General features: G+C 39.9%; 1 protein-coding gene across 26 annotated transcripts in view; it reads right to left on the bottom strand.

Annotated features, from left to right (window-relative positions):
- LMO7 (LIM domain 7) overlaps window positions 1-13136 on the bottom strand; it is a 219317-nt gene that overhangs the window by 140578 nt on the left and 65603 nt on the right. For all 26 annotated transcript variants that reach the window (XM_060394587.1, XM_060394589.1, XM_060394588.1 and 23 more), the window contains exon 2: window positions 4138-4208. Coding sequence is in view for 21 of the 26 variants with exons in the window: in XM_060394560.1 (XP_060250543.1) it covers window positions 4138-4208 (71 nt within the window). In the remaining 5 variants the exon portion in view is untranslated. The remainder of the gene's footprint in view (window positions 1-4137; window positions 4209-13136) is intronic.

Here is a 13136-nt window from a genome sequence, read left to right as displayed (position 1 = left end):
GGAGTCTTCACGAACTCTAATAAACACTGAAGAGAGGAGACAGATGAATGGACACTATGAATAAAATTCATAGAAAATTAGAACAAGGAGCTGAAATCACCTTTTAGACCCCTGTCAATCCTTTTGCTAATTAGAAAATCCCTCAAATTAGATTTTATTCCCATTTCACTGTTTAATAAAGCCAAGAGAGATTACTTGCCGAAGGTATACAGTAAAATGATTACAACAACAGACTTTAACCAGGGACGTATTTTTTAGCCCTCCACTGATTGGATCCCACAGTCAATCAAATTAAATGATACTAAAATGATTTACAGAAGACACTAACTTCAATAGCCAATCAGATTAAAAAGCAATAAATGCACATAACTACCTTCATTACTCAGATGTGTATCTTGTCTGAAACCTCAGTGCAGCGTTTATACCCAGTTTAAACTATCTGAAATGTCAGTACACTGCCAGTCGGGAAAAAACTATAATGAGCTCATTTCCTCCAACTCTTGACTTTGATATTCCAGAATGCCAGTTCAAACTACTACTAAAGCATAAACGGCTGCTGACATTGCTAGATAAAATGTAAGAAAACTCTTTAATGGTGATAATGAACTCTTTAATGATAATGTCTAGAGATTTTTAAAGAGGCAATATGCAGACCCTATATTTCAGAAGAATTGGTCATTTTTCTGGCAATGAACTAAACAGAAGTCAGCCTTTTCCTATAGACTATTTTAAAAATCTGAATTCGTTTTTTAAATCATATTTCAGCTAAAACTTGATATCTCAGATGGGTAAAATATTTGCAGAGACAGACAGTCCAATACATTTTGTTGCTGCTGTTTAGTCACTTGGTCATGTCCGACTCTTTTGCAACCCCATGGACTATAGCCCACCAGGCTCCTCTGTCCATGGGATTCTCCAGGCAAGAATAGTGAAGTAACTTGCCATTTCCATCTCCAAGGGATCTTCTTGACCCGGGAATTGAACCCACATCTCCTGCACTGGAAAGGGGATTCTTTACCACTGAGCCACCTGGGAAGTCCCTGCTATATTTACCACTAATTTAAAAGTCAAGGTTTATAATACCAGGCTTCTGAGGGGCAGGTTTTACTTTCCTCTTAGAAATTACAACTATTCAGGATGACGTGATCAAATAATGATGCTTAATCATTTTGTAGACCAACCAGCTAGGCTTTTCTTTAGTTATAAATTTATACAGAATATAATTACCTAGACTTTTTATCTACACTGGATCTATTAGATTAAAATGCATTCATTAACCAGGGTTATAAACAATGAAATTCACCAGTAAGAGTTTTGGGGTTTTTTTTAAACATCATGTAGTACTTTGGGATCTCATCTTAAACTAAAATTGCTGATTACCACAGTTAAATATTTACTTACACTACTCTTAGGAATATTCATTTAAGGAATAGTGAAGTGAGTGAAGTCGCTCAGTCGTGTCCGACTCTTTGCGACCACATGGACTGTAGCCTACCAGGTTCCACCATCCATGGGATTTTCTAGGCAAGAATACTGGAGTGCCATTTCCTTCTCCTAAATAGATTGACTACTTATTTGGTAATGTACAAAACCCCAAATTGATGTTACTTCAATTAGGAAAAGAATGAGCTTCTGGAGGCTGTGAATTTAAATGACATTTTTAAAAACCAATGTATCTGCCTCTAAACATGTATCCAAATGTTTGCTGTGGCCATCAAGGTAGAACAATGTATTTAACCTAACAATGCTGACTGTCATCAAAACAGCTGTTTTTTTTTTTAAATCAACTTTGAATATCCTCACTGGTGACAATCTACTCAAATTGGATATATTTTTTGGAAATCACCTCAAGTAAATCAGAGCCCAGGCTGGTACATAAATTGCATTTCAAATAAAACACCCAAGTGTCACTATAAGTATGTTTAATGACCTAGTTCTGGAAAGTGATGCCCGCAAAAGGAAGATCCCTTAAAGTGTTGAGTAATAACTCATCACTGGAACTATAAAACCACAAAGTGACCTCTTTGAAAAGATCACCTATTTGGGTTGTTAGACGTGCACTCCTAAGTCTAAAAACACCTCTGTTCTCCATAGGTCGGCCTCCTGCTAAGCTAAGTCACTTCAGTCATGTCTGACTCTGTGCAACCCCATGGACAGCAGCCCACCAGGCTCCCCCGTCCCTGGGATTCTCCAGGCAAGAACACTGGAGTGGGTTGCCATTTCCTTCTCCAATGCATGAAAGTGAAAAGTGAAAGTGAAGTCGCTCAGTCGTGTCCAACTCTTAGCGACCCCATGGACTGCAGCCTACCAGGCTCCTCCGTCCATACGATTTTCCAGGCAAGAGTACTGGAGTGGGGTGCCATTGCCTTCTCCTAGGTCTGCCTCCTACATAAACCCAACTACACCAATCCTGACTTACAGGGCTTACAATTGACATCAAAGTTATTTTTGCAGCAAGCTCCTAAATAGTGTACTCATAGCTAAGATTTCAGACCACATGTGTCTAACAGCCATATTTTCCCCTCCATCTTCTGAACACATTAAAATATATATAATTTGCAAACCAAGATAAAGTAATTTCCTTTGAATGATCAACTGAGCTGACCACATAGCCTACCAAGATTAAACACTATTTGGCTACAACAACTAAATGTGGCATCAGAAAAGGACAAGAAACCTCCCTTAAGCTTTCCCTGTGGCCCTTGTTCATATAACTGTCCTACTCTCTATTATGTAGAATTACATGAAATGGACATTTTCTGTAAGGCATTGATGGTTGAATATCAACAGTTAATAAGGTTCAACTTCACAACACTGGTCTAAGACAATGAAGTTTGAACACCTACCAACACAGCAGATGACAGAGAGACTTTTATCTTCATGGCCATCTACCTAGTAATAACTTGTATGTACATAAAGTTTGATAGTTTATAGAAACCGTGATATATGTATTGGGTTGGCCTAAAAGTTTGTTTGGATTTTCTGTAAGATGTTATGGAAAACCCAAACAAATATTTTGGCAAACCCAATATTATGGGAACTTTGTGAATTAGGCAGATCAGATGCTCTGATCTCCACTTTATAGACAAGAAAATAAGGCTCAGATATTGTCACTTGCTCAAATGTCTGAAAGTATGAAGCAAGGAATCAAACCTAGGCCACGTAACTCCTGATCCTTGCTGTAAACAACCTTCCTGTAAAAGGATAAACGAAATCATCTAAGTCTGAGCACATACACTCCCAGTGCACGCTTGTGGACAGATTCCATAAATACTTATGCCATAAGTGTCTAGATTGGAATACTTAAGTGCTTTCAAAAATGTGAGTACATACTTAAGTACATTCTTATACTTTATTTGCTCACATCTGCAATCTGCACCCTCACCCAGGAGTTCGTCCTTCCATTCCACAGCCTGCCTGCTCCTCCCTCTCAAAGGTCACCACCTGGCAAATTGTGCTCTGCCGCCACGGGGGAACAAAATATTACATTAAACATATACTTTAGGCTCCATACCATTAATCATGGCACAAGGCTCTTAGGATAACCAAAGCTTCAGATGTGATTCTTAATAACATCATATTAATTGAATGAACGGCTGGCCCATAACTCAAATTGATTGTGGTAATGTAATGACTCCACTTAAAGCTCAAAGAAGAAATTTGCTATAGCCTAAATTTGTTCTATAATCATCACTATGTACTGATGAAGGAAACAAGTAACATTAACTTCTAAACCAGGCACCTCCATGTATTAGAATACTCACAGCAAGTGAGAGCTGGTGCTACGTGATAAGGCTTTCTCCTCAACCACCCACCACTACTGGCCCGCCAGGCAATAATAGAATCTTTCTTGTTTACTAATTTAAAATAATATATATTTCACTAATGCTATCTTTAGATACAGAGACCGATAACCCCTTCCTACTGCCTGGTACTGCGGGGGTGTCAATTTGCAGGGATCAAATCTCATTTGTTACCAGGAAAACATGTCAGTGACTACAGTGTCCACGCAGCAGGGGATAAGACAGCTGATAACATGCATGCGCACACACACACACACACACACACACACACACACACACAGACACACACACACCTTTGCTTTTGAATTATTTTTTAAATGCTTTAAATACTTACTCACACAACAGAACACCATTCTCTAGAGAGGCTCGAAAATCCTTTGTTTCAAAATTCTTCTCTGTTACTGCCTGAAAGACAGATTTGGGGATTAATTTTCTCTTAATCAGGAATAATACACAAGTCAAACTCAGTATCAGATTATTTAATAGGCATCCAAAGTCATACTTAAAGAATGTGCAGATATCATCAAAAGTTGTTCCACACAGGAAATTGTACGTGCATTTCTGTGTTACAAAGAGAGTGGTTAACCACTTTAGTATGAACAAATATAAACAGAAAAAACCACAGCAAGTGTTCTTTATAATACTATCATTTTATGCAGAATAAACAAAACTTAGAAGCTCTATTTCTAGCATATTTTCTATTTTTAAAAAGCCTAAAAGCAACCTACCCTACTAAGGGTAAATAAAACCAAATTAAGGTATAACCTTAACTATACACACACATCATTAATTTCAATTCCACTCTGAAATCCTTCAAGTTTCATTACAAAGCTGTATAGCGGAGGGCAAGACTATCCTTAAACATCCTCATGAAATGTCCCTGATTTGTGTAAACAGCCATTTACTGTAATATCCTACGAAGAAAATCATTAAATCCTGACACTGGCAGACAAGAGAGAGAGGGGATATGGTATATACTTTACACAGACAAGACCACACTTAGGGCTTTTACATATGAGCAGACCATGCCTATGGTTACCAACAATGTTCTTAGTGAAACTGCTGAGAAAACGTCTACCAATTCTATCTTCCTCTGTCTTTTGAGGGTGAGTGGTTGGGAGGAAAGGGGATCCCATAGAGAGAATGTTCAGTTGCTAAGTCATGTCTGACTCAAGACTCCATGGATGCAGCATGCCAGGCTTCCCTGTCCTTCGCTATCTCCTGGAGTTTGCTCAGATTCATGTTCATAGAGTCAGTGCTATCTAACCATTTCATTCTCTGCTGCCCCCTTTCCCTTTTGCCTTCAATCTTTCCCAACATCAGGGTCTTTTCCCCGAGTCAGCTCTTGGCATCAGGTGATCAAAGCATTGGAGCTTCATCATCAGTCTGCGCGTGCTAAGTCACTTCAGTAGTGTCCAACTCTTTGCAACCCTGTGGACTGCAGCCTGCCAGACTCCTCTGTCCATGGAATTCTCAAGGCAAGAATACTGGAGTGTGTTGCCATTTCCTCCCCCAGGGGATCATCCTGACCCAGGGATCGAACCTGGGCCTCTTATGTCTCCTGCATTGGCAGGCAGGTTCTTTACCACTAGCGCCACCTGGGAAGCTCAGCATCAGTCCTTCCAATGAACAGTCAGGGTTGATTTCTTTTCGGATTGACTGGTTTGATCTCCTTGCAGTCCAAGGGACTCTCAAGAGTCTTCTTCAACACCACACTTCGAAGGCATCAATTCAAAAACATTGGGACAACAGTAGAAAAGAAAATGGAAGCCATCCAGGGAAGGCTGCTCCAAGGACCTCCGAGGACTGGGACTCCAGCCAAGGGTGTTGGCAGACGCACCCCAGCAGCTGGGACAGCAGCGGCCCTACAGATGGACCCACCACCCAAAAGCAGAGGCCTTGCTCTACCACCACTTCAGGAAGAAACCCAATCTCTGAAGCCTGATTGGAGACTCCTCTGTCCATGGGATTCTCCAGGCAAGAACACTGGAATGGGTTGCCATACCCTCCTCCTCACTTAAAGCCCTCAGTGAACTATAAAGCTCCTGCTGTCCTTACTCACCACTGACAGCTTTACAGTCCACCTCCAGTCCTTGTATATCTTCTGTATCTTTTCCACAACACCCAGGAGTGCCATCACTACTCATAACAATGGGTAACTGACAAAACAATGGTTCTGTCTAACATTAACAGTAGTTTCTCACAAGCTGGTTCTATAAATAAGGACAGGAGCCTGCGTCAGAAGGTGACACATTCAGCTGCAGGAAGTAACAGATCCTTTCCTACAAAGGGCATTCTCTAAGAAGGGATACATCGCTGCATGAATTAAACATTTGCTGAGTGTCTCCGTTAGATGCACTTACCTGGATAGTGGGTAGAGACCTTAAAAAAAATGCAAGGAGCTCACAGCCACAGAAATGAAACACAGAGTTTAAAAGTGCATTAAAACATATCCAAATGGAATGGTATATTCCTTCAGGAGTAACCTCGACTGTCTCATGGGTTATCCCAGCTAACCTGTGAGGCACAAACTCTTCTGAATTTTCAAAAAAGATCCAAAAAACTTAAAGTGAGTACTGATCACAGCTAGTGAAAACACAGTAACATCTCATTTATCTGGGAACTCCTGCGTGTGTGCTAAGTCGCTTCAGTCGTGTCCGACTCTTTGTGACCCTACAGATTATGGCCTGCCAGGCTCCTCTGTCCGTGGAATTCTCCAGGCAAGAACACTGGAGTGGGCTGCCATACCCTCCTCCAGGGGATCTTCCTAACCCAGGGACCAAACCCACAGTCTCTTATATCTCCCGCATTAGCAGCTGGGTTCTTTACCACTAGCACCACCTGTGAAGTCCTGGGAACTCCTACCCAAAGCTAAAAAACATGAAAAAAATCTCAGGAATAACCAAAGCCAATGTCAAAGTCCATTCTCTCTAGTCAGTCACAGGAAAGCCCCTCAGAGCTACAAATTCTTAATTATCCACCACTGAAACTATCTGTAGGTTATGTTCCTAAATCAAGGTAGATTAAAGGCAGTGAGGGAGAAGGGAAAAGGGTTGCGCCCCACAGACACAGAGAGAGCAGAGTGACAGTCAACAGCACTGGATGGGCCAGTTGAGAGGCAGTGTAGTGAGTGATGAAATGGAAGGAGAAAGGGCTCAAGCCAGACAAAAGCATATTCAAATCCCACTTTCATTATCGTGTAGCTGTGTGATCTTAAGCAAGTTAAATCACCTCCATGAACCCTAGTCTGCTCATCTGAAACTGGATAAATATCACCTATTTGTTAATAATGGCCAAGATGCTGTGCAATCAAGTACCTAAGGGTGGCTCACAGTGGTATATGCTTAACCTCATTACATGCATCAACCTTCAAGTAACGCCCAGCAACACACTGCAATAATTAACCCTCAAAAGAATACCTCTGCTGTACAGACAACACTGAGTTAGATTCAGAATATTAACAAAGTATACATAGAGATATTCAGAAAACCCAACTATCAGAGTGGTAAGTTTCTCCAAAAAGACAACAGAAAGGCAAAATCATAGTATGTAGCAGATTTAAGAGCATCTCCCTCCATATGTCAAAACATGAATGTACTCCTCTTTCTACATGCACATGTGCACGCATGCTCAATTATGTCGGACTCTTCGCCACCCGTGGACAATAGTCCACCAGGCTCCTCCGTCTATGGAATTTTCCAGGCAAGAATACTGGAGTGGGTTGCAATTTCCTACTTCAGGGGATCTTCCCGACCCAGGGATTGAACCCATGTTTCTTTCATTTTCTGCATTCTGCAGGTGGGTTCTTTACCACTGTCCCACTCCAGAAGCCCACTCATTTATAGATACTTAATCAAAATCTAAATAGTGATATAAGACCTGATTCCATTTACACTATATTTACAAAACTAAACAGATTCTTAAAAGTTTATATTTTGAGGACATGGGAATTTGGCATGCTCTATACACTACTGAGCATAATATAAAATGACACCACTATTCTAAAAGGCAATGTATGAAATGCATCTGACATCTTAGACATGGCTACTTCGGGGCACACTATGTGCAGATCTGGGAATTTATACTAAGACAGGTAAGGACAGGTAAGGACAAGAACTCAGAGACATCTGCAGAACTGCTTCACAGCATTTTGCAGAATAGCAACAACTAAAAACACTCTGAATGCCCAATAAAAAGAAATTGGATAAACTGTAATATAAACATAAAACAAAACTGCATGAAACTTAAACTCATGTCAGAAAAGTATATTTATCACTTATAAAGAATACATAACATATTAATTATAAGGCAATTTGTGAAAAAAAAGGGAACCCTCTTACACTGTTGGTGGGAATGCACACTAGTACAGCCACTATGGAAAACAGTGTGGAGATTCCTTAAAAAATTGCAAATAGAACTGCCTTATGACCCAGCAATCCCACTACTGGGCATACACACCAAGGAAACCAGAATTGAAAGAGACAAATGTACCCCAAGTTCATTGCAGCACTGTTTATAATAGCCAGGACATGGAAACAACCTAGATGTCCATCAGCAGATGAATGGATAAGAAAGCTATGGTACATATACACAATGGAGTATTACTCAGCCATTAAAAAGAGAATCAGTTCTAATGAGATGGAGGAAACTGGAGCCGATTATACAGAGTGAAGTAAGCCAGAAAGAAAAACACCAATACAGTATACTGACACATGTATATGGAATTTAGAAAGATGGTAATGATAACCCTGTATGCGAGATAGCAAAAGAGACACAGATGTATAGAACGGACTTTTGGACTGTGAGGGAGAGGGAGAGGGTGGGATGGTTTGGGAGAATGGCATTGAAACACGTATACTATCATGTACGAAACGAAGTGCCAATCTATGTTCGATACAAGATACAGGATGCTTGGGGCTGGTGCATGGAGATGATCCAGAGAGATGATATGGGGTGGGAGGGGGATTCAGGATTGGGAGCTCGTATATACCCGTGGCGGATTCATGTCAATGTATGGCAAAATCAATACAGTATTGTAAAGTAAAATAAAGTAAAAATAAAATTTTAAAAAAAAAAGCTCAACATTCAGAAAAAAGAATACGTAACATGTTAATTATAAGGCAATTTGTGAAAAAGTACAGAGTATGATCCCAATTTCTATAATTCTATGCATTATGTAAATATGTGTATATAAATATGTGTACATTATATAAATAAATATAGAATGAAAATATTAACAGTAATGATTTCTAAGTTGTAGAATTATAGCTAATTATAGCATTTTTTTCTTATGTATATATGACCAACCTAGATGGCATATTAAAAAGCAGAGACATTACTTTGTCAACAAAGGTCCTTCTCGTCAAGGCTATGGTTTTTCCAGTGGTCATGTATGGATGTGAGAGTTGGACTATGAAGAAAGCTGAGCACCAAAGAATTGATGCTTTTGAACTGTGGTGTTGGAGATGACTCTTGAGAGTCCCTTGGACTGCGAGGAGAGCCAACCAGTCCATCCTAAAGGAGATCAGTCCTGGGTGTTCATTGGAAGGACTGATGTTGAAGCTGAAATTCCAATACTTTGGCCACCTCATGCGAAGAGTTGGCTCATTGGAAAAGACCCTGATGCTAGGAGGGATTGAGGGCAGGAGGAGAAGGGGACGACAGAGGATGAGATGGCTGAATGGCATCACCAACTTGATGGACATGAGTTTGGGTAAGCTCCAGGAGTTGGTGATGGACAGGGGGGCCTGGCGTGCTTAGATTCATGGGGTCGCAAAGAGTCGGACACGACTGAGCAACTGAAATGAACTGAGCTGATTCTGTAGTAACCACAGTGTTTCTTATGCAATAGATACACAAATTAAATTTTTATGACATTCAGAAGAAGTCAGATTCCATCAGGTTTAGGTCAATTTCTTGTGTCTCCTACATTTTAAGGATAAAGAAAAGGACACCAGCTTTCAGGTAGGTAATTTTTCTCATTATCTATGAAATGCATACAATCTGGAAGTTTAATAATCCTTACCATTCCCCTTTCACTAGTAAGAAGGTTGAGGTTCAGAAAGTTTAACTTTCAAGAAAGTTACAGAATCATCCACATGGAACAGACACCAAAAACCAACAGTATTTTACAAGAGCTCAGTAAGAGAATGTCTCAACTGCATCAGACATAGAGTATTCCTAAACTAAAACAAATTAAGTTGTCTTCCATCTGTGTGACTTCAAAAATAATCCCTCACTGTTAAGAGTATGAAGAAGTTAACTTAGTAAACAAAAAATGTTGAATTAATTTTTTCAGTCTTCCTGAAAATAAGAGACTTGTGTCTGAACACATAACGATTGTGCATATGTTTTTGTGTGTGTGCATGTGTGTATGAGAGAGAGAGAGAGAAAATGTACTCTAAATGTTAATAAAATGAAAAGTTATCTGTAAATGACTTCAGCATTTCTCCTGACATTTTCATGAACATGATAAAATGCTCATACTGTATATACTATCTACCTCAGCCTCAACAATGAAAAACATCTGAACACTGTAAAGTAAAATTTTTCATTAGCAGTTTACATATCCATATAAACACATCAAGACCTCTCCTAAGAAATTTAAACAAAAAGTTCTTCCAAGAGCTTTAAACTGAAAAGAGAAGTTCATACAAGGGATTTTCCGTCTACAGCAGCTGCCTGGATCACGCTCCTTAAGAAACACGCAGAGAGGCCCCTACCTTGGCCAGGTAAGGCCAGGGTGGAGCCCTGGAGCTTGTGAAGCCCCACCACCACCACTTCCTACTTGTAACCCTGAACCAGGGAGCTTAACCTCTTTGTTTTCTCACAGATGCAGTACAAAGTACCTAGGTCACAGGGTTGCACAGAGAATTAAATGGATTACTGTTATGACTACTGTTATGCAGCCCTCAGCGCTTGCCCAATTCAGGAAGAGCATTCACCAGTGTTAGTACAATTAGCTATTACAATGCATCTGTACAATGAAGATAAAAAGTTTCATCATAGCAAACAAAGAAAAAGTCCATGTTGCCAGAAGTAACATCTTTTACTTAAAAGTACAAAACTGACTTACCACATTATAAACCTCCGCTAGACTACCTTCTATATCCTGGAAACTATTTAAAAAAAAAAAATACAGAGATCTAGAAAGGACCTCAAAATAGAGTCAAGGCCGTTTTTTGGACACCTCCCCCCAAAAAACAAAACTGAAATCATACTTTAAAAATGTAAACCATCTATATTTGAAGAATTCAGTATGCTAAAGGCAGTTACGAAATCTTGAAAGAGAAACTGGTAGTTCTAATCCAACAATTACTCATTGTGTTTTTCAATAATTTTGAACCACACTCATTAGCCAGCTATTTGAGGTGTGATACATTTTATGTAATGAGGCTGTGATTCATAGGACTAAATAGAGACCACCTGTTTCCCAATGAGCTATCAAAAGTCAACACAAACAGGAGTAATGACTATGTCACCAAACGGCCACACCTTCTCTTCTATAAAAACTTGTTTTCTTCCCTCTTCCTTGTCCCTTTCCGTATTTTCCTAAAGAAGTTAAAACAAAATCATTACCACTTGAAATAAGCAAAAACATATAGCAGATTTCATCTAGGTAGCATTCAACCCTGGATCCATCTCACACCACACACTTCTACTGTTATTGCTCAGTCCTGTAATTTTCAAACGGAAAGATGTATTTGCCATACCTATTTTAGAGCCTACAAATGATATGTGAAAATATTTGACCCCTTCAAAAAGAAAAGTGGGAAAAAAAGGACTACACACTACAGTCGAGGCCAGTGCATCTTGGAGCCATGTGTCCCTGCGTGGTGAATGGCCAGCCTGCTGGAAAGAAGTTGAGAAGTGACAGGGCCAAGTCTGAGGTTCTCGGGTGAGATGCTTCCTGTGAAGTTATAATTACTCCCCCTGGGCATGTTAAGGGCAGAACAGTGTGGCAGAAAGCTCACTCTGCATAAACACCATAGCCAAACCTGTCCTACCACCTGTAGCCTCCAAAGAAACCCTTGATAGGAAGTTTTTTTGTTTTTTAGGTATTTATTTATTTGACTGCGTTGGTCTTGGTCACGGCACATGGGATCTTAGTCCCCTGACCAGAGATCAAACCTGCGTGCCCTGCATTGGAAGGAAGATTCTTAACCACTGGGCCACCAGGGGAAGTCCTGATAGGAAATTTTTAAAGGGCATATGTTGTGGAAGAAAATACCTACCAACCAAATACATCCTCAGTAAGTGCCGAGTTGGCAAATGTCAAAAAAGCCATTTCTTTTGCTATGAAATATAATTGCTAAACCAATGAAAATGATCTTTATACCCTTTACTGTTTTGTTTGGGGCTTTATTTTAATCTTCTTGCTAGATGAGCTTGCCCACCAATATATAAGCACCAAGTTTCTCTACAGCTTCACTTCTCTGTTCTGGTTCTGGCCATGAAATCCAGATGTCTTAAATCCCAAACATTCTGGGAACTTCTAAAAGACTACTTCATACCAGATTGGTTATCGGCAAAATACCCATTAACACAACTCAGCAGGCACTCGCCTCTTTTAAATTTTTCAGTTCGTTTTAAGTAGCCATTTAAAAGATGTTTAGAATCCCCAAAGCACTCTAGACCACATTTTTGTGTGAATCGCAGTGCAAAAACACAGTGCCCATTGGAGGTTGTTTTAAAAGAGGGGAAAGGATGTTTGCTGACAAAAAAACTAGCTGATGAGCTTCAGCTGGGCTCACAGTTGATTCCAAGGTAAGTTACTTACTAATTAATCGGTCATCTATTAGATCAAGAGATTTAAGATACACATATGATCATCATCAGCCAACCATATTCATGTAAGTCATGGCAAAAACCAAACAACAACAACAACAACAAAAACCCAAGGAACACAGCATCAGAAGCCTCTGTGGATCACGGGAACCACATTATGGAACAATTCACAAACAATGGGTCCGCCTTAATTGCTCCACTTAGGGACAGAATCTAGCATCTACCTTCCAGTGAGAGCGCCCTTACAGGGTGTGGTTTCCAGAGACACGCCCCAGGCCAGCACACATCAAGAAGCTGCTGTTTTCAGTCTGAGAAGCTGCCAAAGAGACAGAAACACCCTTCCCTCCTTTTTCCATCAAACTTCATTCATAATATAATATAATCATTATATAATCCCCATGACACCACAAAACAGGTCCCATTTTTACAACGAATTCCATGAGACGTACATATTACTTATGACTCAATAACTTTGACAAACCTCATTGTCATGCTAAAAACCTATAAATGCAGGGATTACGGCACACAGTTGAAAATATTAGGAAA

This window comes from Ovis aries, chromosome 10 (assembly GCF_016772045.2).
Source record: "Ovis aries strain OAR_USU_Benz2616 breed Rambouillet chromosome 10, ARS-UI_Ramb_v3.0, whole genome shotgun sequence".
NCBI lineage: Eukaryota > Metazoa > Chordata > Mammalia > Artiodactyla > Bovidae > Ovis > Ovis aries.
This window is presented reverse-complemented; position numbering and strand designations above follow the sequence as displayed.